Source organism: Hyalella azteca, unplaced genomic scaffold (assembly GCF_000764305.2).
Source record: "Hyalella azteca isolate HAZT.00-mixed unplaced genomic scaffold, Hazt_2.0.2 contig9393, whole genome shotgun sequence".
In the NCBI taxonomy this organism is placed as follows: domain Eukaryota; kingdom Metazoa; phylum Arthropoda; class Malacostraca; order Amphipoda; family Hyalellidae; genus Hyalella; species Hyalella azteca.
This window is the reverse complement of record NW_025939467.1, coordinates 68,621-92,803: the sequence shown is the minus strand read 5'-3', so window position 1 is coordinate 92,803 and position 24,183 is coordinate 68,621. Positions and strand designations below refer to the sequence as shown.

Genomic DNA, 24,183 nt, shown 5'->3' with positions numbered 1-24,183 from the left:
ATAATGTACAGTCCATATTACAATCCTTATTCGCCAAGTCATTTGTAGCGAGACCCATAACAAAGGTGCGAAAGAAATCAAAACTTTCCAGGATTTTGTGTTAATTGTACACGTTTAGGAGGCTTTAGAGGCTCCTATGAATGATGGCTCGGCCCTAGAGGCCCATAAAATGTTGGCTCATCTAGAAACGTTGGCAAGGCACCTAGAAACGTTGACTAGAGCCCCTCTAGGAACGTTGGCAAGGCACCTAGAAACAACGTTGGTAAGGCACCTAGAAACGTTGACTAGGACCTCTCTAGAAACGTTGACTAGAACCCCTCTAGAAACGTTGGCAAGGCACCTAGAAACGTTGACTAGTCCCCTAGAAACGTTGACTAGGGCCTCTCTAGAAACGTTGACTGGGTCCCCCCTACAAACGTTGACCAGTCACCCAGCAGGCCTTCATCAGCCACTAACCTTGCCCCCCAGGGCGGCCTCGTGCAGAGGGCTGCCGAGGCTCGTCCTCACGTTGACGTGGTGGCCGTGCGTCAGCAACAGCCGCACGATGTTGCTGCCGTAGACAACGTTAAAGCCTTTTAATATATAATTATATTCAACAACTTTACCTTTACTTTGATACTGAGTTAATTACTTGTATGTTATAAGAGTTACAGATGGTATTGGTACGCGTGTATGCAAGAACTGCTAAATCTATGATCACCCGCCATTACAGTCACAATCACCACAGGTCCCCACACCCTCGCGCCCCCACGGTCACCACAGGTCCCCACACCCTCGCGCCCCCACGGTCACCACAGGTCTCCTCACCCCCACGGTCACCACAGGTCCCCTCATCCCCGCGCCCCCACGGTCACCACAGCTACGGTCCACTCACATATGACCGTTCCTAGAGGCGCGATGCAGAGGAGTGTGCGGGAACACGGCAGCCGTAGCAGCATTGGGCGTGTACGGCCGTAGCAGGTCAGGGTGTCGTCTGATCAGCTGCTCGGCCGTCTCAAGGCGGCCGTACTGAGCGGCCAAATCCAGCGGAGTCTCTGCCTGATGGTACGGCCCATGCACGCGGTCGTTATTACGGTTAAAGTAATCACGATCATACTACGGCCAAGCTAGTAACTCATTTAATCACTTATTATATGCGTAAGCGTAATGTGTATTTTAATTATTACTGAAAAATATACATTTAATAAAGGTAATTAGTATTCCCACATTGTTGTCAGCCGAGAAGACGTGAGATGCGACCGGACAATGAGGGAGTTCAGCCCAGTTTTTAAAGGGCCAGTGTGACCAAAAATTCCCTTTAGTGATTAAAAATTCTATTTTTATGCTTCAAATTCCCTCTTGCTGTATTTGCGTTTAGCAATGTCGTAAAAATATGAGAGCATCGTATTTAATTTACCGTAAACGGTAAATCATATCAGTAAATCAATCAGTCGATCACCTACTTCAGTTCGAGGAAGTCGACCACATGCATTTCTGATTATCAGGTAGAATTGCAAACAATTGAGCATCGAGTTTTTTATGATTGAATTAGCACTGCCGTGTTAGATAAGATAACAGAACTCCACGCTATTAATGATATAGTCAATGAACGAACATAACGCGAAATGATAAACAGATAAGACCATGAAGCCTATAGGCACCATATTTTTATTAGCTTAGTTCAAACAGATATTCAAATGCAATTATTTATTGCACAGTTTTATGTCTATACAAGAGTCACTGCAAGACGCTCAGTAATGCAGCGTTCCTAGAGAGCGGGATTACCCATGTTATAATCTATATATATTATCTAGAATTTTATTATGATAAGAAGGAAGACGAGGTGTAAGAAACATTTAATAAACAATTACGAGGTAAAATAAATGATAAAATAAATGATTTAATGAATGCGGAAGTGTAAGGTCGGCAAACACATGACAAAATCAAGTGACAGCATTGAACAACATATATAAAGACCAATAAAATTTGCCGGACTATTTTATGGATCAAGATTAGCAATAGAGAACAAATCGCATGAAAGAACAATATATAACGTTGAAAATGGAAATATGGCACGACACAGGCAATAAAAAACAAGTGAATTGATAAAACAGCACATGATAAACATGAATGGCACGATAGAGAAGCTACATACGGAAAGAAAAAGTGATAAGATAGAATAAGTTATGAGGCTAGACCATGTAATACAATGCAACACCTTGCAACACAATGCAACATCACACAACACCACGCAGTACTGCCAAACACAATGCCCCTTAACACACCGCAACACCCCTTGACACCCCGCAACACAATGCAACACCCAGCAACACCCCTTAACACCCCCGCAACACAACGCAACACCCCACAACATTCCGTAACACCCCTTAACACCCCGCAACACCCCACAACATTTCGTGTGAGAGTACAAGTGATGCTACGAATACAGCTTTCGTGTGAGAGTACAAGAGATGCTACGAATACAGCGTTCGTGTGAGAGTACAAGAGATGGTACGAATACAGCGTTCGGAGAGTACATGAGATGCTACGAATACAGCGTTCGGAGAGTACATGAGATGCTACGAATACAGCGTTCGGAGAGTACATGAGATGCTACGAATACAGTGGTGCCGGCAGTCGCTTAGACAACGCTTAAAAGTGAATAATCACCTAAAGAACTCACGAAAAATTATTCCCTAGCTCTCTTCTCAGCGAGTTAACACATACATTCGTATTCATAGTCACCAGCAAGGAATTATCAGGAACGCTTGAATTGCACTTGATAAAATTCAATACGAGGAACTTTGCACACATCAGAACAAGGCAAACCTATAAATATACCTATACGTATGACTGCAATCAACTAGACATAACTGTTGCTTCCTAAGCCTAATCGCTGGTTACTTGTTACAACTGCTAATTACTAATTACAACTGCTAGTTACTTGTTACAACTGCTAGTTACTAATTACAACTGCTAGTTACTAGATACAACTGCTATTTGAGCAGCTGAACGAGCAGGTTCTGGAATCCATTTCACGCTCCGTGGCCGCCGTCCTCAGGACCTTTGATGGTCGATGCTTCATACTGACCGCCGCTGATGGCCGCGCCCTCAAACACGGACTTCTGACCATCGCCCCCACAGGGCTTTGAGGTGTAACTGGGGGGGTGTAACTGCGGGCGGGTGTAACTGGGGGGGTGTGACCAGGGCCATGGGTGTGACTAGGGCCGTGGGTGTAACAGGGGCCGTGGGTGTAACTGGGGCAGTGGGTGTGACTGGGGCCCAAGGTGTAACTGGGGCCATGGGTGTAACTGGGGCCGTGGGTGTAACTGGGGCCGTGGGTGTAACTGGGGCCGTGGGTGTAACTGGGGCCGTGGGTGTAACTGGGGCCGTGAGTGTAACTGGGGCCATGGGTGTAACTGGGCCGTGGGTGTAACTGGAGCCATGGGTGTGACTGGGGCCGTGGGTGTAACTGGGGCCATGACACGGTCTGACTGAGGCCATGGGTGTAACTGGGGCCATGGGTGTAACTGAGGCTGTGGGAGTAACTGAGGCTGTGGGTGTGACTGGGGCCATGATTATCACTGGTTTTCACCTGGTGGTTGATGTTGGCAGGGATGTGTACGCTGAGGGTGAGTAAGGCCTTGACGACGCTGGTGTGGCCCGCCCATGCCGCGAGGTGCAGGGGTGTGGACCCCTTGTGGTCCTGGACGTTGGGGGAGGCTTCATGCCGCAGCAAGGAACACACAATCCCACTGAGAATGGAATTTATTTCCATATTAATGCACCATCGTGATCAATGAGCCTGATTAGCTTAACACTGAATAGGTAGTGAATACACAATGAAGAATTACACTTTCAAGTGAAAATCAATGTAACGAGTATTATTACCTATTCAAGTTACCAGTCACTTAGATTGGATTCACAAACCAAAATTTCCACTCAGCTTTGAATATATTCATGATTTGATGAAGATATTGATACACATGTATGTTCCCAAATGAAAATAAAAATCATCATACAGCAATTGGTTTTTTGTTGAGCTATGGAAAAATGGCATGCTGGATCAATGACTCACTAGTGGCCATTGAGGGCAGCGTGATGCAGGCTCGTGTAGCCGTTAGTGTCTGAGCAGTTAACTCCAACACCGCGGCGTAAACTGTTGTTATGATCAATTAGAACAATCAATATAATAATAGTTATTATTAGGTAATAGTACCTTAGGCTTTTATAACTACAGTTGATATTTAATGGTATCCATTCATGAGTGGTAATGTACGGTATATGTGCAGGTTATAATGGGTTGCAAAACCTCAAACTAGGCTTACCATTTATAACTCAGCAAACATTTTTGGATCAAGTACCTATAGGTATTAAATTAATTTATATAAATCCTAAGAATATCTTTAATGCCCGCTGTGACTGGGGCAGTGGGTACAACTGGAACCGTGGGTATACCTGGGGCCATGGGACTAACAAGGGACAGAGGGTATGACTGAGCTCTGAGCCATGGGTGTAACTGGTGCCCACGGCCCTATCACACCCTACCATAGTGGCAAGGCAGGGAGATCTTTAGCCTCTCCTTCAAGGTAAATTTTAAGTTTTATGACTATTATGAGTAGACCAGCAGAGTATCATGGATACCAGCATCATCCTACATAAGGTATTGGTTTAAGTCTTGAGTAAATAAGAAAATTAAAAATTATCTGATTCTATGAATTCACACTGGTTTGCCACTATGCACCCTACAGCCTCAGGTATACTTCTTAGTTCTTACTCATGAAACATTGTTCTCCATATACATCAATCATCTTTGGGCATGTTTTTTTTAATTGACATCTTGCCCTGAAGTTTGATTTGAAACTGCCTCTTCCATAATTTTACCATGTGATTGTCAATGAATTAGCTTTTTCAAAGCAATGAGTTGGAATCCTTGACAGCTTGACCCATGCTGTGCTTTACTTTTCATGGTACGTTATAGGACCTGCAGTTTCATATAGGCCTAGACGTCTACAGTTGTATAAAAATAATCTTTTGGTAAGTCAAGAAACTAGCATTAAGATATTTTCATGATTTTAATTTTTGACAATGCATCAGCACTAAAATTGATGTCTTTAGATGAAGAAAAAAATTAGAGGAAGATTTAAATATAAAAATATATGAGCAGACAGAACAGTGGATGGATTCAATATCCTAAACCCAACTAAGCAGAGTTTGGCAATTGTGTCACCAAGATCAGATTTTTAGGCCCAAAATTGATAAGTATTATTGACAATTTGTCACCAGAAATAGGTACTAGGCCTAACCCTTCAGGTTTTTCAGAATTTGATGCTGAAAATACAAGTAAAGTAAAGTTATTTGAAGAGAAATGTGATGCAAGATCTTTTGAAGACATACTATACAAAGATTTTAATGCTAATGTTTTGCCAAAAATCTCCATACATTTGCTCACTTTGGTATCTACACCAAAGATTGGAAATTTCTTACTTACTAAACACTAAAATCTTGTGGCAAATGATCTGAATGATAATTTTACATTGGTTGCATCTTGAGACTTGAAGAGACAGCATTGTGGCCAACATTTCCATTAGGCCTATGTTGTAAATTTTAGTAGCTATATGGCATTAATGATAATTTAACAAAGACAGAATTAAGTTATAGATTTATTACATATCATACCACCAAGCGCCCTAGTGCCCCTACCAGTATATGAGTATAACTGTATAACATCCCATAATTCGGCAATTGGCAATTTTCATTCTAAAATAAGAACAAATTTTATGGTTCTTAAAGCTGAAGCTATATATTCATTGAGATTGGAAGCAACATCTGTTTGAACTTTGAATAAATAATAACTAAACCTAAAAATAATCCTTTTTACAGAAACATATATATGAGTAAGAAAAACAGCTGATCAACTTAAATTAAAATTCTCATGGCACTCTCTGATCGAGATTCGAGTTGTCCGTCACATCACTCACCTGGCCAATGGTCCAGTTTTCCTAGCTTTAGAACTCAATATTTTGTCCACAATAGGCAAATTGCCTAATCGGGCGGCCTCTAGAAGCTCAGCGTCCTTCCCCATCTCTTTGCTTATCTAATTTACGCCATGAACAACATAATTTCTACCCTTGTTTACATTCAACAAAATCACGCATTGATTACACCACCCACTGACTGACACTGATCCCAGTGCCATCTGGCGAACAAACAAAATTCAAGAAAATGGGGAAAGAAATCTGATTTCATAACGCGGGAGTTCATTATTTAATTTATAATATTATCTTTGATATTTATAATCAATGATAATGATATTTATAGCATGAAAAATGATAAAAATGACTCGTGTAAAACGAAAAAAAAAATGACTCAAGACTTTAGTATAACTGAAAAGAAATGTAATAAAAAATTTCAAAATTCTACAGTCTACGAGCCAAAAAGTTCCCATAATAGTATTACAGTTAGCGTAAAAAAGCATATATTCTTTCTATTTCCTAAATTACGAATGTAGTATTTAGAATGTCGATTGGATGAATGTATCTTAGTGTGAAGCCAAAGCCGTAGCGAAACGAACAAACAGTTGTAAACAACAGTCAGGCCTGATATGTATTCTGTAGTGTAACGTGATGCAAATTGCAAACCTGATTTGTAACTTTACAAAATTTCGGATACATACTCGACATATCTGCTAAAATGTATTTAAGAATCGAAAGATTAGGCCTCTTATTTGCTATCCTGGTTTTGTATTCTATACCAAAGTGCATAAAATGCAATTTATCTCCTATTTTAATGTCAAATGGTAAGTGTAATCCAAGAATTACTGGCCCTAAATACTGGAGTGAGTAGTACTACCTAGTAGGTAAAGTTCCGTCCTGGACTAAGTCAAATATGCAAAAGTTATTCGATTTAGGCAATAAATTTGTAATACAATTAGGTGCTAAAATTTTACAATTTGCACACAATAATAATTGTGTCAATTTTACTACATCATGTCAATTTTACTACATCATGCATTCATGCAAAATTAAGTCTTGAAAATGTATTGATAACAATTGTTATTTGTTCCCCTGATCTGAATTTTCTTTTTTTGTTGAACTGTCAATATAATTGATTCTCATGAACTGTCTCAGAAAGACAATGATATTTTTAAAAAGAATTCTTTTTCAAAATATGTTTTGGTTGATAAAATATAGTAATATTATTAAATTTAATGTAGTTCCTAACTTCCTCTTCATCATCTCATGCCTCAATGCAAGATAGGTAACAATATTAATAATTAATATACTACCTATACTAGTATTATTAGTATGTAGTAGTAAGTAGTCTGTAGTTGATGTTAAACCTATAAAAAACACAAATATAATGTCAAAAGACTTGAAACTCAGAAACTGGTCCTTCTCTCTATAACTCAGCTAATCCTGATAATAGCTGTTTCAGCGTTTATTAGGCCGTAGGCTTGCTGCCAATTCTTAACAACATTGCAGAACAATCAGTATTTTGTGGTCTCAAACTCACAACTCACTGCTACAATTCTGCTGTGCTTAACCACCTGGCCTCCTTGCCAATTCTGACCAGAAACTGGCTCACAGAGCTGGGATTGAACAATTCAAACCCATGCCTCCCTGCGCCAGTCTTGGTACTATGAACTTTAACGGTTAACCACTGGGTGATAGGCTGAAAATTATAAAATTAGATTGATCAATTGACCAAGCTAAGCTAGATCAATATGGAATATATGAACCTCTGCTCCTAGAAAGATGATATAATTTTAATTTTAAATGAAACCTTCTGAAGGCAAGCTAAGCTAATCTGAAATATTAAGCAGAATTTTCCATTTAATTTTCCATTTTTATGTAATTTCCAAAAGTAAAAAGTAAAAATTAGGTCATTTTTCTTATTTAATGTAAAAGAAATGAGGCATTGAAGGCACAGAGTTGACCAAAATATTGCATGAAATGGCCTGCAAGCATGAGTGGGTGTTTTCATCTCGTGTAAGAGTAGTTGTAAGGGAGTACTTATATCATTAGTCTGCTTATATCGCAAGTTCACAAGGAATTTAAAAGCAAAGAAAACGCCAAGAAAATTCACTATATTGAGATTGAAAACATTTCAGAGTCCAGCTCCATCATCAGTTTGACTAATATGTAGTAAGTCGAACTGATGTTGTAGGGGCTTGTGCACAATTTGCTAGAATTGAAGGCTAATTATTTCTGGCAAAGCATATTCTGGAAAATACCAATTCTAATAAGATGAAAAATTGTTTACTAGTAAATTTTAATGATTACTTTTTAATTTGTTTGTAGTTTATCAATAATACTATTATTTTTCCATAAATGTTTTTTTCATTATCAATTATAAAATGCTGCAAAAAAAAATATTTTTTTTTGTAATTCACATAAAAATTGTTGGATGAATAAAAAAATGGATTTATCATTGCTGCTTGACTTTAATTTGGGATTTGGTCTTGATGGCTTACCTGGGCATGTCAAGTGTCTCTCCAAGTTTCTATGTGTCATTTATCTTAAAATTTTGGCTGAATTTTTGCCGAAAATCAAATTTTTCAGAAGAATTTTATTTTTTGAAGATAATTGGATTGAAACTACCTAGTACTACCTATAGCTAGGTACAAGCACTAACTAAGATTCATGGAAACTATGTAGATTGTAATTTTTTTCAGACTGATAAGCTTTGAATGACTTCTCAGCTCACCAAAACATTCTCCAATTATTGTATATCTGTGTTTCTTTACAGACTCAATCATCTACCCTATGGACTGTAATTACAAAATAGTGAGTCTTGACTCTAACACATCCACTAAAGTAAGGATTGAAGGGGTGAATTTCAGCAACACCTCATTCCTGATAGTGCAAGCACATTCTCAAAGCCGCTACATCCTTCTCTCTAGCCAGCCGTGAGTGTTATGGTTCCAAGTAAATATTTTTGTTAGCTATTTAATGTGACATGAACCCACAAACAACAAATGTCTTTGTATTGTAAATAAGTTTGTATGATACCTTTAAATAGGTATGCTTTCTTTTAGAGTATTGTCTGTCAAATTTGATCTTTCTTGATTAGCCTTGCATTGTAATTCGCAATCCATGACTGCCCATAGTATCATGTCTTGCACAATGGGCTTATGATGTGTGGTTATAGTTTAAATATTAAGTTTGCTACTGAGTCTTCTGATCATAAATGATTGATTTTCCTATTGCGATTTGAACATTTTCAAGTGATTTTTATTGCTTTAGGTTAAATCTAAACTCAATGCCGTCATTGATTATTAGATCATGAATTCACATTTGAATATTGTAGTGATTGAATGAGAAGTTTGTGTGAAATTTGAACATTATTGGCCGATTTTATGATAGGTCTAGGTTCAAGTTGAATGCTGCACATTGATTGGAAGATAGGGTTGGGTTGAAGTGAAAGAGTGTGCATTGATTGTGTGATGACTTTGGGTATTGCTATTTGCTAGTAGGAAACATACATGATGTGTTGGGTAAAATTGTTACACTGTCAGTATAAATTTAATACTGTGGCTATGAAGTTGCAATAACACAGTAATCTAGCCTGTATTATGAATATTTTGTTAATTGAAGGCTCTGTGTCAATACCCCGGTGACTGCAATAACTCGGTATAATCGAGACTGCAATACCTCGGTAATCGGTACCGCAATACCTCGGTAATCGAGACTACAATACCTCGGTAATCGAGACTAAAATACGGTACCTCGGTAATTGGGACTGCAATATCTCGGTAATCGAGACTGCAATACCTCGGTAATCGAGACTGTCATACCGGTACCTCGGTAATCGAGACTGCAATACCTCGGTAATCGAGACTGCAATACCTCGGTAATTCCTCGGTAATCGAGAGTGCAATACCTCGGTAATCGAGACTGCAATATCTCGGTAATTGAGACTGCAATACCTCGGTAATCGAGACTGCAATACCTCGGTAATCGAGACTGCAATACCTCGGTAACCGAGACTGCAATATCTCGGTAATCGAGACTGCAATACCTCGGTAATCGAGACTGCAATATCTCGGTAATCGAGACTGCAATACCTCGGTAATTGGTACCGCTATACCATGGTAATCGGTACCACAATATCTCATTAATCTCGAAAACCTGATTATTTTATTTACATAAATTCGGTACTCAAAAATATACTACCGGTACACCTAGAATTTTTTCAGAGTTTGAGAAATCATTACTCAATATAATATTTCGTAACAAGCACAAACTTCTCTAATGCAATATATGTAGTAAATCCTTAACAAAGTCTCTCGCGAAAATTTTACAATAGTACCCTATCCTTCATTTTGTGCTGACATGTTTTTGTCGAGTGTCGTCAATCGCATGCACGTTTTTTAAGATGCTGTGTGTGATAAAACTGCCTATACCTTCTTTCGTGTTCCTACATAACTTTTATTGTTGTCTGTTTTCACCCTCGGTTCATTATATGTATTCTCTTTCGTAAAATATACTGCATTCACGGCTATATTCCTTCCTTTCTTTGCATAGTGAGCTCGTATAACTTTTATTGGTGTCTATTTTCACTCACGCTTCATTCTATGTATTCTATTCCGTGTAATTTACTCCACCCACGGTTATATTCTATGATATCTTTGCATAGGGAGCTCGTATAACTTTTATGGTTGTCTGTTTTTTACTCACGGTTCATTCTATATATTCTATTCCGTGTAATTTACTTCGCTCACGGCTATATTCCATCCTTTCTTTGCATATAGTGAGCTGGTGGCAGGTAACTATACCAACGCCACAAACGCTGGTCTGTTTGTGCCTCTGAACGCCTCCCGGCCGCTGCCACCACTTGTGTACATCACCAACGCTCACCACGCTGTGCTGCAGGTGCTGCTATTAGTGCGCCCCTACACCAACCGCGGTCAGTGGTTATATTTACTGAAAAATTAACCTAATTAATGCCAAATGTTTTCCAGATTAAAAATACTCATCTTACATGTTAATAAACCTAATTAATTTCAAATGCTTCTATAGATTGATAATATGCATCTTACATGTTAAAAATTTGTGTGTATAATCTATAGATATTAAATTAAGGGTGTATTAAAGAGATTCAAGACGGTAATGGAATAAATACGGCATCAAAGTGAAAATATTCATCTTACATGTTAAAAACTTGTGTGTTATGATCTATAGATATTAAATTATGTTAAAGAGATTCTAGACGTTAATGGGAATGAATAAGACATCAAAGTGAGAGAACTGTGTGCAGAATGACAATAAATTTATATTGCTCCATAGATATTGCATTTGTGAGTAATTTAGAGTTTCATTAGCATATACGTTCACTACATCGAGATATTGTATTACTGAACAGAAATCTGACTGGGGTTCGTGACATTCAGAACGTCAGTCAATTTGTTCTTCATCAACCTTATTAAATTTAATTATATTTCGTTTCTTAATTTAAAATAATGATGAACGAAACAGCATATTATGTTTCGAACGAAATTATGTTTCGTTTCAGCATGAAACGAAACATAATTTCGTTTCATAATTTTAATTCTGTTTCGTTTCATCATAAATTTAATTATGTTTCGTTTTATAAATCTGCAACAGATCCTATCCCTGGAGGGGCTGCCGCTTCCCCAATGCCTGAGCCATACTTGCAGCTATTCCCCAGCATCCTCACTACATTAGTTACGGTTCCTCCCGCTTCCCCATCTCTACGCGCCTTTAGTGGGGAAGATAACGCGTCGTGGGACAACTCCCCGCGTATTAAAATCCACACGAAGACCGCAGTTAAAACCAGTGTGGAAAAATCGGACAGTCTGATTAGTGATACTGCGGAACACAAGAGCTTTAATGCGACACAAGACTCGTCTCTCATCTCTCATTTGTTTAGCTTTGTGACCAAAAAAATTAAGTCTGGTTTTCGAAATAGCAACGATAGTCATGACTCCATCGAGTCTCTAACCCGGAGTTCTCAAGTAAATTTTTCCGGGAAGCATATTTTCAGCAGCGACTCTAGAAACGAGAAATCTGCAGAACGTAAATTGAGAAACGACGTAACTACGGAGGCCATATCACCTTCTAGTACGGCAGCAGTGACGACGAACAGCATCTTGGACGATGGTGAGAGTGGTCAGACGAAGTTGTTGTACGAGGTGTACTTGTCGTACATGTACGAAGGTGACATGCAGGAGGAGCATTACTGGCGTACTGTCGTGGAGACGAGTTCACCGCAACTGCTGCGAGCGCGTGCCCTCAAGGTGAAACTGTTTTCTGAAATAAAAAACTTTTCAAACTATTTTCTGATCTAACTAGTCATACCTTTGATAAAATGTCAGTTTTCAGTCGATATTTCGGAATAATTTTGATCTTCAGAATATTAATTATCTGACTTCCCTTTGTTACGTTTTTTTCAAGTTTTATTTGCTATTAATGTTTTTCTCATTAACTTTATACAGGGAAAAAATTTTTAGTCCCTCGTTGCTTCATTCTCTTCCATGGCTGTAGACTGACGTCTAAAATGTCTCCAGTGAGCTTTTCTTAACTTTATTAAATAACTTTTAAATGATTATTTTATACACGCAAAAGAAAATTATTATAAACACTCTGCAAATTATAGTATAAAATAAACCCTAGAAACATTTGTCTTTCCACAAAGGTGGCTTCGTTTCTGTCGGATTCAAACGACACGTCGTCGCCTCCGTCATACTTGTTCGTTTCGTACTCTGGTGTAGGCGCCGTCATAAGCGTGCTCGTGACGAACGTGCGTGTTGCCAACACGTCTGCGCACGACGTGTTGCGCCTCACGAACGGGTCCCTGTACTCCTCGTCCGTATCATACGGATGTGACTTCATTCCTGACGAACAACATCGCTGCACGAAACTGGGTGGGTGAGGGGTGTTACGGAGTGTGTATATATTGTGGTGTATGGATGTGTGTTAGTGTGTGGGTTAGTTCATACTGCTTAAGTAAGTGGTGTGTGGACGTGTGGTAGTGTGTGGGTAAGTGCATGTTGTTCAAGTACGTGATAGACTGTAGATGTGTGGGTGAGTGATGGTATGTTGGTGTGTGTGGTAAGTCATAGTATGTTGATATGTAGATCCGTGCAGGTGTGTAGTGGTTCGTTTGTATAAAGGTACATATATGATAACGTGCTCTGATCTGTGTATATTCCACGCATATCGGTGGATTGATGAATATTTCTGTAATTTAATTGCCCACAATAGCAAATTAGTTGAAAATTTGAAAGCAACAAAAAAAAAAATTCTGAGAATCTCCCGTGATTTCACTCAACAACTATCGGAGAACTTTATCATCAGTTTACAATTAGAATACAAGTATAATCGATCAAACAATGTAAAACATTTATTTACATTTAAAACATTAAACCTTATTGGGTACCCTATTATTTTTGTTGATTCTTGACACGATTAAGGAAAGTTGAATTCTAAATTCCCGAAACTCACTGTACTCAATATCCTGAACTATACCGCGTCTAAATCAATTTACTAGTACATAGTGAGCTACGTTGCGGCGGTTATTCAGTCTTAGAGGCTTATACTCGAAATTATTTCGTCTTGAGTTTTATTTCTCCGCTGTTCATTCTGATAGTATGAATAAACTAGATCAAAATTACCGTCGATTTAATACTATGAGTAAACTAGACTAAAATTACGGGCTATTTAATAGTATGAGTAAACCAGACCAAAACTACGGGCTATTTAATATAGTATGAGTAAACCAGACCAAAACTACGGGCTATTTAATATAGTATGAGTAATTTTAATCTTTCTTTGAAAAAAATGTTACGAATGACGACTAGTAACACAAAACGGAGAGAGAAGTAGGGAAAATTTTGAATTGTTCTTTTACTTTATTATATTCTATTTACTTAACTTCCAACAATTAAATTCCACACGGCTAAGGAAAATTGAATTCTAAATTTTCGAAACTCACTGTACACAATATCCTGAACTATGCTGCGTCTAAATCAATTTACTAGTACATAGTGAGGTACGTAGCGGCGGTTATATAGTCTTATTGGCTTATACTCGGAAGTATTTTGTCTTAAGTTTTATTTCTCCGCTGTTCATACCGATAGTATGAGTAAACTAGACCAAAAGCACGGGCAGTTTGATAGCATGAATAAACTAGGCCAAAACTACGGGCTATTTAATGTAGTATGAGTAAACTAGGCCAAAACTACGGGCTATTTAATGTAGTATGAGTAAACTAGGCCAAAATCACGGGCTATTTAATAGTATGAGTAAACTAGGCCAAAATTACGTGCTATTTAATAGTATGAGTAAACCAGACAAAAACTACGGGCTATTTAATATAGTATGAGTAAACTAGGCCAAAAGTACGGGCTATTTAATATATAGTATGAGTAAACCAGACCAAAACTACGGGCTATTTAATATAGTATGAGTAAACCAGACCAAAACTACGGGCTATTTAATATAGTATGAGTAAACTATACAGTATTATACACGAAGGCGCTTGTTGTGTTGGGCAGTTGACCCGCTGCCGCAGATGTTACGTACTATTAAATTACGGGCTATTTAATAGTACGAGCTAGTAAACTAGGCCAAAAGTACGGGCCATTTAATTTAAAAAGATGGTATACGTGAAGTCGGTTGTTGTGTTGGGCAGTTGACCCGCTGCCGCAGATGTTCTGTGCAAGTCTGCTGTTCGTGGGCCTGGTGCTGTGCTTCGTGGGTCACCGCTGGCTTAACTTCACGATGTTCACCGCAGGCTTCTTGGGCGCGTGGTTCATTCTCTTCGTTACCTTCGTGCACGTGCCCAAAGCTGACCTCCACAGTGAGTTGAAGATTAATATTATTCGCTTTAATTTTCGTCATGGGTTTGATTGTCGGTTTAAACATACATAAATCAAGCAACATGGTTGGGATTTAAGCCGAAATTGTTTGGTTTATTTTAGTTAGGGTGAAGCGGACATCGTTTGAACTTCCTGTACTTGTTGATTGTTGAGATTAACAAGTTATTAATTTAGTAAGTTGATAGTTGTGCTACTGAGAATAATTTCTACAAGCAAGTATCAATTGCGGCAGTGTCGCTCACAATGCTTGTGCTGTAAATCTAGTTCAGTCACTGGCACTAATATGGCATATTGGCATTGTCACTGCCACTAATCAGGAATACCCATGTTGCTGGCCCTAATAAGGCATATTATGGCCATGTCTGGCCCTAATAAAGCATATTATGGCCATGTCTGCCAGTGCTGGCCCTAATAAGGCACATTATGGCCATGCCTGACAGTGCTGGCACTAGGCACGTTCGAGTACAGCCTGGTGTGTGGGGTGCTGTGGCTGCTGCTGTGGCACAAGCTGCAGCGGCCCTTCGTGTCTGCTCTCCTCGTCATCCTCGAGGCCGGTCTGCTTACTGCCATGACCACCACACACTTCCTCAAATGTGAGTCGCCATTTAATTATTATTTTTGTATTGCTTCAATTTTTTTCACTTCCTTAAATGTGAGTCATCATTTAATTATTTTATTTGCTTAAATTTTTTTCTTTTTTTATTATATTAAGTTCTGCTTTTTTGTGTTTCTGCCTAGAAATGGCATTTTGACTGGCACTAGTAAGGCATATTGGCATTGTCATTGTCCGAAATAAAGTCCGTGGATAGCATTTGTGTCCAGATTTCTCTCTTTATCAAGCGCGTGGACTGAAATCTTGCACCCTAAATAGATTGTCTCTCCTACTCGTTCGAAACGACCACTACACGATGCTGATATCCAAACATCGTCACGGCGATTCAATGTATTTTGTGCCATGTTACTTTTTGTGTTACGTCAATCCCGCTAAAAATTTCATCATCTGTCAATAATCTAAAGGAAATTCAGATACCGCCTAGGTTTCTGCCCAAGAGTCGCTACACTCGGCTTAAAGTTATTCTGGGTTATTCAGCGGGTCCGAATGCCCGAGAGTAGGATAAGGGTTAGCCGAGCCTAGTCACGTTGAGTTTGCAAGCCGCCCAGAGGCTGAATTTCAAACGTAGAGTCGAATCGGACATATAGAGCGGGTGAATTGCGTGCACCCCGAGTTGCAGACAGCACCTATTTAACCCGCATCTAAATTTTGTTAGGGTAAGCTTGTGATCTTACCAGATCTCGCCTCTGTACGCAATTTGACTGTTCTGTGATCATTTTTTATCGTAATAACACTCGTCTCTCATTTAATTTAGTTTCAACGTTTATAGTTATATTTTATTAAGCTACACCTTAACGATGTTAGTTCTTGACGGAATATATTAACTTGAACTTTGCGGTACGTATGTGTTGGATCAGACGCGCTGGTGCCGACACCTTCTAATGTTGCGGTGTTCGTGGTAATCCCGGTGCTGTTCGCGCTCTGCCTCGTCGCCTACTCCTTCAGGAACATCAAGGCCGTGAGTTCCTCCAATTAAATCAATATTGATAATAATTTTAGCAGTAAAAGTTCTTTATAAGACTGAATGAGCGTTGAAGAAATATATAAAATCGCCCACTTCTTAAATATAGAATTGCAAAAGCAGTCTGATCACTCATTCATTATACTTCATCAAGACCGTGAGTTCTTTCAGTTACGGAAAGATTCATAACAATTCCAAAATTGATAACAATTCCATACATGGCCGAGTAAGAAAGCCGGAAAACAGCCTTGCCGTCCACTTCTTAAGGCCCAGGTTCGGAGCCGCGAGACCGGCTTGTCTGTATTCTATGGGATTCTTTTATTAATAGGTTTCCCTAAAACTACTCTTAAAGAATATAACTGAAATTTCTTATGCATCGCAATTATTTATTTGAAGTCGACGCAAGTAACAAAATAAATGTTACATCTTTATTAAAACACTTATCTTAAAGGAAATTCGTACATATCAACATTCATAGATTGTGCCACTCGTATACTTTTTTTAACATGTCTATTGTATGTAATATTCATCAGTGTTTCCACTGAGAAATACCCGAAATGTATAGATCAGAAACTAGTTACAAACGTGCCTAATCACACCTTTAGAGAAAATACCCTATACTAACTGTTCCTAGAAAGGCTTTGTTGAACATATGAGAAGTCACAGACGTCGTTTCATTACTCATCTGTCACCGTGCTGAGTGCCTGTGTTCGGGCAGAACCCGACGAGAAAAAAGTTAAATGAGATAGAGGATAACTGGAAGATGCCGTTTCCTAAAAATCCTTGCAGTTATAAATATCATTTCACAATAACCATACGTTCGATAGTATAAATTTGCTGGTGGGAAAACCAAGCAATGATTTCACGACGCAGTCCAGAATAACCGACCGCTTCCAGGCTTTGACTTTCTGTGAACATGTACCTCGAAGTACACCAAGGCTGTGGGTCCTGAGAACAGGTTTTCTTAATGTATTCTAACGAGTTGTGCGGTCACAATCAGTAACCTGCAAAAATTCTTACTGCGGGTATAGTTCGTATTTTTTCATTGTTCGAAAATCACCGGGCATGTACATGTACAATCAATTTTCAGTTATATGTTGATTTTGCCCTATCGAGGGGAGTCTGCCCCGATTCAAAGCTGTTGAGTAAACTTTTACCTCTACTATCACTACCACCAACCACCACTACCACCTACCACTACCCAATAACTACAACACGTCGGGTACGTGCGTGTCAGGTTCACATCTTGTCGTGCGTGTTGGTTGGCTCGTACGCCGCTACCGTGCCGCTCTCCTTCTACTTCGGCTGCACCCTCAACTACATCGCCATCAACGCCGTGGCCGCCATGACCGTCCCTGGCTACACCGCCGCCATAGGCTTCCCGCCCTTCCAGACTTGTGGTGGGTGGGGTGGGTTGTCCTCCAGATCTTGTGGTGGGTGATGAGGGTTGGCCTCCAGACCCTTTAGTGGAAGGGGTGGTTTTCATTCACACTCATTGTGGTTGGGTTGTCTTCCTGAACTTGTAGTGGGTGGAATGGGAATTGAATTTTGTGATTTTTTAATCGCATTTATCTCAGCGACCACAAATCTGCCGCTCATCCCAACAATTCACCTAGTCCTGATTGTGGTTATTATTCGTTTGTACATCTTCGCTACTACTAATCCAGCATCATTGGCATTCATCCTGCAGACATCGTCCTGCTGACGCTGTGGTTCACCATCCTAAGCACTGGCCTTGCTTATCAACGATACCGAGAGCGACACTCGCCTCCCTTCCCGCCGCCTAACCTCCAATACTGGCGAGCTGCTCGTAGGGCTGGAGCTTTCCTCTACACCCAAGCCTCGGCTTGCTTCTACCGAACACTGAGGCGGGCTCCTCCTGACGGTGGAAGTTCCTACAGCAATGTCTACTCTTCGGAAGAGCACGTGGTTGAGAACGGCAACGGAGTGGTGCCAGAGCAGCCTCCGCCGCAAAACGAAGAAGTGGAGACAAATATACGGGACGAGGAAGGGTTTTTATCGTCTAGTGTTCGCTCCAACCTAAATTCAGCCAAGAATTGGATCACCAGTGTTATGGGCCTAAGGAACAGATCGCCCTTCCCGGACTATCATTCGTTTCCCAGGCATCCCACTGAAGACCTTGATGAAGCAGATGACGTAGAAGGGACGTTGCAGCAAAATATTGACGTGCCGGACGATCCATGCTTGTCACTTCCTTCTGGTCCCAGCACGAGTCTTTGGGCTAGAGCCGCTCAGACTTGGACTCGGGTGAAGTCAACTGTGTCGGAGAGGTTTAGGATACCCAGGCTTTTCAGACCTAGACCTTTGGTCCCGGACTGCCCCGATGACGTCGTCTCGTCCGGCAGCTCGGAAGGCGAAGTTGATCGTCGTGCCGATGGAATTTTCGGCGAAGCTGAGACTCCGGGCGATGTCAGTGACCGAGTCTTCGCTAACGCTACCGACGAAGACTTGGCTGACGGAGGACGAGAGAGTTTCCGGTCCTCTCAACTAACATTCCAGCGCTTGTGAGGGCGTGTAGCCCCTTGATCTCTGTGCACAACTTGATTTTAGATTACGTAGTGTTAAGCATTTTCATTTGTACTTGAAGTACTAGTATTGACAAGGTCACCTTTACTTGCAGTGCCATTTATTTTTGCAGTTGCATTGGTAAGGTATTATTCATCTGTAATTGAAGAACCATTGACAGGGTATCCATTAGTACTTGCTTGCCATTGTCAAGGTATCCTTCTGTACTGCAGATGGGGTACCATCGACAAGGTATATTTGAGCAGACTTTTCACTGACAATAGAGCGATGGTTCCACAAGACCCAAGTTGTGGCTTTTAATTAAATGGCCTAAATGGCTTTAAATGCCACAATAAATGTATGGATGTCAGACAGTTTGGTAAAGCTACTGGTATATACACTGAACTTCCTGTTGGATTAAAGGTTATCGAATTGTTGTAAGTAAATTTTACGCTCGAATGCGTTTTCTAGAAATGCTCTTCAAGCGAGGATGTTGTTTTTAAGATTCAGCGACATTTTAGTGCGAGATGGATGTGCGTACCATAAAATGGGTAATAAATGACGGGAAATTTTCAATATTAAATGAGGAAATGTTACTGCAGACCGCTAAATTACGTATGACGTTAGTGGTAAATCGTTGACATTTGCTCTCTATTTCTCGTATCCTGCCAACGTTCGCACGTCCGTACAATTTCTGTCGTGATGTCCTCTATACATTTTCACCGTCCTGAGGAAGTATAGTGTCCTGGGAGTTGGCTTATACGTTTAACATTACAAGGAATTTTCTGAAAGCTTTCATCGCCTTTCTCCTTCCATATCTCTTTACTCGGGATGCTTCAAGGTGATAATCTAATATTACAATTAGGCCATTCGATCTATTTTTTTAACAGATGTTCATATTTGAACAACTGCTCATGCACTTTTGTCACTTTTGAACTGCAGGAGCAGCAGGGCATTACGATGGGTATATAATTTTTTGAAGTTCAAAGAAAAATAATAGTGGTAATATAATAATAGTGAAGTCCACAACGTCATTAGGAGATTTCACAATACCAATGCTGTGATTGATCGTAGGAACTTCAATATATTAATGGACTGGTATCAAGAATATTTTTCAATGTAATCTATTTTCGTCACCACTTACGTTAAGTGATTGAAATGCTAGGAAGTTTTCAAGGCCATTACCGTTCAAGCGCATAAAAGACGAGTATAATTTATGTGTGTTCATCAGTTGCGTATTCAGTTGCGTATTTTAAAGAGGCTTGGGTTCACAAATTTTTCAAGCAAATTATATCCTTTGAACGTCAAACGCTCAGCCTATTTTAGTTACTAGCTTGCGATGATTTTTCTTATGAAAAATTGAAATTTTCCTCTCTCTTGTGTCATATAAAATAAATTGTATTATGAATGTATCATTGTATTCATAAAAGTCGTGAAGTTGAAGACTGAATAAAATGTCTACCTATGAAGCGTTGCTGTCACTGGGGGAAAATGAGGGATTCTCATTGCGCTGCTCTTCGGCTGTGATGCTGCATGAACATTGCATTAAACATCTTGTGCTTCATCACTCACTCTCACCACTCCCTCAATAATGACTCTCACCACTTACTTCCATCTCTCACTCAATTAGCACTCGCATCATTCACTCTCACCACTCGCTGTCAATACTCCCGCAATAAGCACTCTTACCGCACACATCACTCTCAATACTGGCACAATAAACACTCTCAGCACTCACTCCCATCACTCACTATCAATACTCGCTAAATAGCACTCCCAATACTCAGTCAACAAACACTCTCACCTCTCACTCTCAATACTCACTCAATAAACACTCTCACCTCTCACTCTCAATACTCACTCAATAAGCACTCACACCTCTCACTCTCAATACTCAGTCAATAAGCACTCTTACCTCTCACTCTCAATACTCAGTCAATAAGCACTCTCACCTCTCACTCCCAATACTCACTCAATAAGCACTCTCACCTCTCACTCTCAATACTCACTCAATAAGCACTCTCACCTCTCACTCCCAATACTCAGTCAATAAGCACTCTCACCTCTCACTCTCAGTACTCAGTCAACAAACACTCTCACTCTCAATACTCAGTCAATAAACACTCTCACCTCTCACTCCCAATACTCAGTCAATAAGCACTCTCACCTCTCACTCTCAATACTCAGTCAACAAACACTCTCACTCTCAATACTCAGTCAATAAACACTCTCACCTCTCACTCTCAATACTCACTCAATAAACACTCTCACCTCTCACTCCCAATACTCACGCAATAAGCACTCTCATCACTCATCACTCACTCTTAATACTCATAGTAACGCCAATTACATAAACTCTGAAGGCGGATCAATCAAAATAAGATCTAGTTCGTCCAAAGAATCCATTTTGCTTTAAAAGCATTGAAGTGGTGAAAGCCAAATTTTTATAGAGAATAACAATTTTAAAGTAGTTGCTTAGCAATTGAAAGATTAATTGTGCTCAATTTGTGATATGTAAACGCTTACTTCTAACTGCCTTTTATTTATACATACCAGACCGTCATAGATCCTAATTTATTCTTTCAAATTCGCTACACGCTTTGCTGGCGAAAAAAAAATACAGGCCTAAACTTTAAAGTTTTCAGATGCCTTGGATTCTAAAGAAGGCTTCTTGTTATGCTCGGTAGCGCTGAGACACGGATATTGTATACAAGTATAGTTATCACACTAAGATAAATGTGGAAGTCTTTGTCCAGTTAACGATGCTCTCATGTCCTTGTGTTAGTCATGCTAACCCTGTATGGCTCGACAAAAGATCGTAGAAGTGCTGCGTGCCAAAAATTTCACAATTTGGTAGATGAAATCTATTTGTTTGTCCGAATACTTATACTCGTTAGCGCTGAGACATTTTGCTGACTCGACGAGATTTTTTTTTTTTTTTCGATGTCCAAACGTAGGAGCTTTGTTTCAAGACTCGTCCAAATACTTGTAGCAATATCTGTGTTCCCGATCTCCAAAGCTACTTACGTAACTTAGTTTTCCATTAAAGAACACATTTTATTATGGGCTGGACATGCGAAATAACGCCAGTTAATTGTCAATACCATTTAGTACGCGTGACTCCCGAAAGTAACATTTTCCACTGTATTTTTTATCGGTCATTTATACTCCTGCGGTCTCAATAAAACTGGTCGCCATCTTGGGTGGCGTCGGCTATCAAAGTAACACTATCCTGCATTCTAGGTGTCGTATTATGACACAAGTACTCACTCAAAGTAACACCGTTGCCACCATTTTAGGTGTCGTTGGTCGTCAAAGGCACACAGTTCCCTGCTCTGCAAGTCAAATGAGAGTCGTAACTTGCGAAGACGCTTTTACGATCCTCATCCATGCTGCATCAAACGCCGATCAAATCTGTCGTCCAGAAATCCTGAAGAGAAGAAATCCTACAAAAAAATCGCTGACTTGCGTCCTGACAATCCCCTATTGAAAATTACCGCCTTAACATAACAGGCCAGACATGTGACAACCGGCGTTTTTATTTAAAAAACTGTGGATGCTCTGACTGAAAGATTACTTAATATTCTCGGTGAGATGCATTTCATGCACCCTTGATTTTTCTTTTGTATTTGGTTCGAAGCGAAGCTAAAATATTAAGTTGTTAAAAAGATCCTAAATTAAATGCATGTTTGGTTGTGTTTAAAGGTTTTAGTTTATTTCAGTAACTCTTTATTTATCGTATATGCTGAAAATTTTTCAATCCAAGTCGATGTTTGTATTAATGACTTGTATTCTCAATGTGTGTTTTCGTACGAAGATCATGCATGCGTTGCATTCAGTTTCTTACGTTGAAAAGATTTCTTCACTTGAAAATTCAGTTTGCATGAAAAATGAGTACCTGAAGTTAGAAAAAAATATACCAACAAAACTCTCTCGTCTTCGTTGTGTTCAATTTATTTGCGGTGCCACCGAATGTTGAAAGTCTACGGACTTCGTCATCTTCCTTGAACTAGCACTCATTCCACGGGTATTATGTCTCTAATATAAAAGTTCAATATTTTGTGCAATTTTATCCATTCTTGGACTTACAATGCAAAATTGAGCAGCGTGAAATTCGTTGGTTTGACGACACATTAATCTATAATATTTTAGCTTTTCACGACTTTGATTCATCGTTCAATTTTACAATTCTTCGTAATTTTACAATTCTGCGTCCAATTTTATAATTCTGCCAATAATTTTACAATTCTGCTTATGGTTTTAAAATTCTGCTTATAATTTTACAATTCTGCGTTCAATTTTTAGCGTATTTTCTCATTTATGGAAAGAATGCACTATTGTGCTCGCCATGTCGGCCTGGTTGTCTGTCCATCTGTCTGTCTGTCCGTCTGTCTGTCTGTCCGTCTGTCTGTCCGTCCGTGACTTCACATTTTCGTCGACGAGAAAATGCGCTCTCAGTCACGCACTGCAGTAAGCACTGAGTTATATATATTTTTATCAATTTCGCGTCCAATTTAATAATTTTGCGTCCAATTTTACAATTCTGTGCCCAATTTTACAATTATTCTTCTTCCATAAAAGTGTTATTTAGTTCCTGTTCACCTGTCCTTTTTCTTTCTGGCTGTTCCTGTTCAACTGTCCCATCTTCGTTACTGTTCCTGTTCAACTGTCCCATCGTCGTTGCTTTTCCTGTTCAACTGTCCCATCTTCGTTGCTGTTCCTGTTCAACTGTCCCATCTTCGTTACTGTTCCTGTTCAACTGTCCCATCTTCGTTGCTGTTCCTGTTCAACTGTCCCATCTTCGTTACTGTTCCTGTTCAACTGTCCCATCTTCGTTACTGTTCCTGTTCAACTGCCCCATCTTCGTTGCTGTTCCTGTTCAACTTTCTCATTTTATTACTCAGTCGCTTTATTATGCTCGCGATTACATGTAAGTAAATAAAAAATTATCGTCGATAAATTTATGTAAAAATCTGTTGGTGCAGTTGGCTGGCGTAAAATAATTTTTAACTGTCGAGGCTGTGTGTCGGGTTTTCGGTCAAAAACAAACTAACTGACGAAGACATCGTAACTTTAATGGCACTGACCAACTCGTATATGTAGAGTTTATGAGCGACAGTTGTGTGTCTATTTGACGAAAAATGTTGCAATCAAACTTAAAAATACATAGTCAATTTACTTAATAACGGCAGCCTGCTCGACTGCCTGACAAAACAACGTTGTCTTGTGACATATTATATGGCTCTTGGTCAAATGTTA

At 39.5% G+C, this 24,183-nt stretch overlaps 2 protein-coding genes across 2 annotated transcripts in view; one reads left to right on the top strand and one right to left on the bottom strand.

The window, feature by feature from the left end:
- LOC108683126 overlaps positions 1 to 6,237 on the bottom strand; it is a gene marked incomplete at its 3' end in the record, with an annotated part of 36,136 nt that extends 29,899 nt beyond the window's left edge. The window contains exons 1-5 of the mRNA XM_047882009.1: positions 5,961 to 6,237; positions 4,058 to 4,138; positions 3,575 to 3,734; positions 875 to 1,038; positions 457 to 550 (exon numbers count right to left, since the gene is read on the bottom strand). Coding sequence (XP_047737965.1) covers positions 457 to 550; positions 875 to 1,038; positions 3,575 to 3,734; positions 4,058 to 4,138; positions 5,961 to 6,064 — 603 coding nt within the window. The remainder of the gene's footprint in view (positions 1 to 456; positions 551 to 874; positions 1,039 to 3,574; positions 3,735 to 4,057; positions 4,139 to 5,960) is intronic.
- Positions 6,238 to 6,572: 335 nt separating this feature from the next.
- On the top strand, positions 6,573 to 20,743 carry LOC108683131. The gene is made up of 10 exons (XM_018172417.2): positions 6,573 to 6,778; positions 8,731 to 8,890; positions 10,736 to 10,890; positions 11,589 to 12,241; positions 12,640 to 12,868; positions 14,638 to 14,805; positions 15,265 to 15,417; positions 16,295 to 16,395; positions 17,636 to 17,798; positions 18,089 to 20,743. The coding sequence occupies exons 1-10, from the start codon at positions 6,673 to 6,675 to the stop codon at positions 18,925 to 18,927; spliced, it is 2,727 nt and encodes a 908-aa protein (XP_018027906.1). The 5' UTR covers positions 6,573 to 6,672; the 3' UTR covers positions 18,928 to 20,743.
- The last annotated feature ends 3,440 nt before the right edge of the window (positions 20,744 to 24,183 follow it).

Bases quoted from the DNA above. Each gene is read 5' to 3' on its own strand.
- LOC108683131 (XM_018172417.2), top strand. From the start codon at position 6,673: ATGTATTTAAGAATCGAAAGATTAGGCCTCTTATTTGCTATCCTGGTT. The intron at 10,891-11,588 runs GTCAGTGGTTAT...AATCTGCAACAG, and splicing joins GCGCCCCTACACCAACCGCG to ATCCTATCCCTGGAGGGGCT. The intron at 17,799-18,088 runs GTGGGTGGGGTG...TTCATCCTGCAG, and splicing joins CCCGCCCTTCCAGACTTGTG to ACATCGTCCTGCTGACGCTG.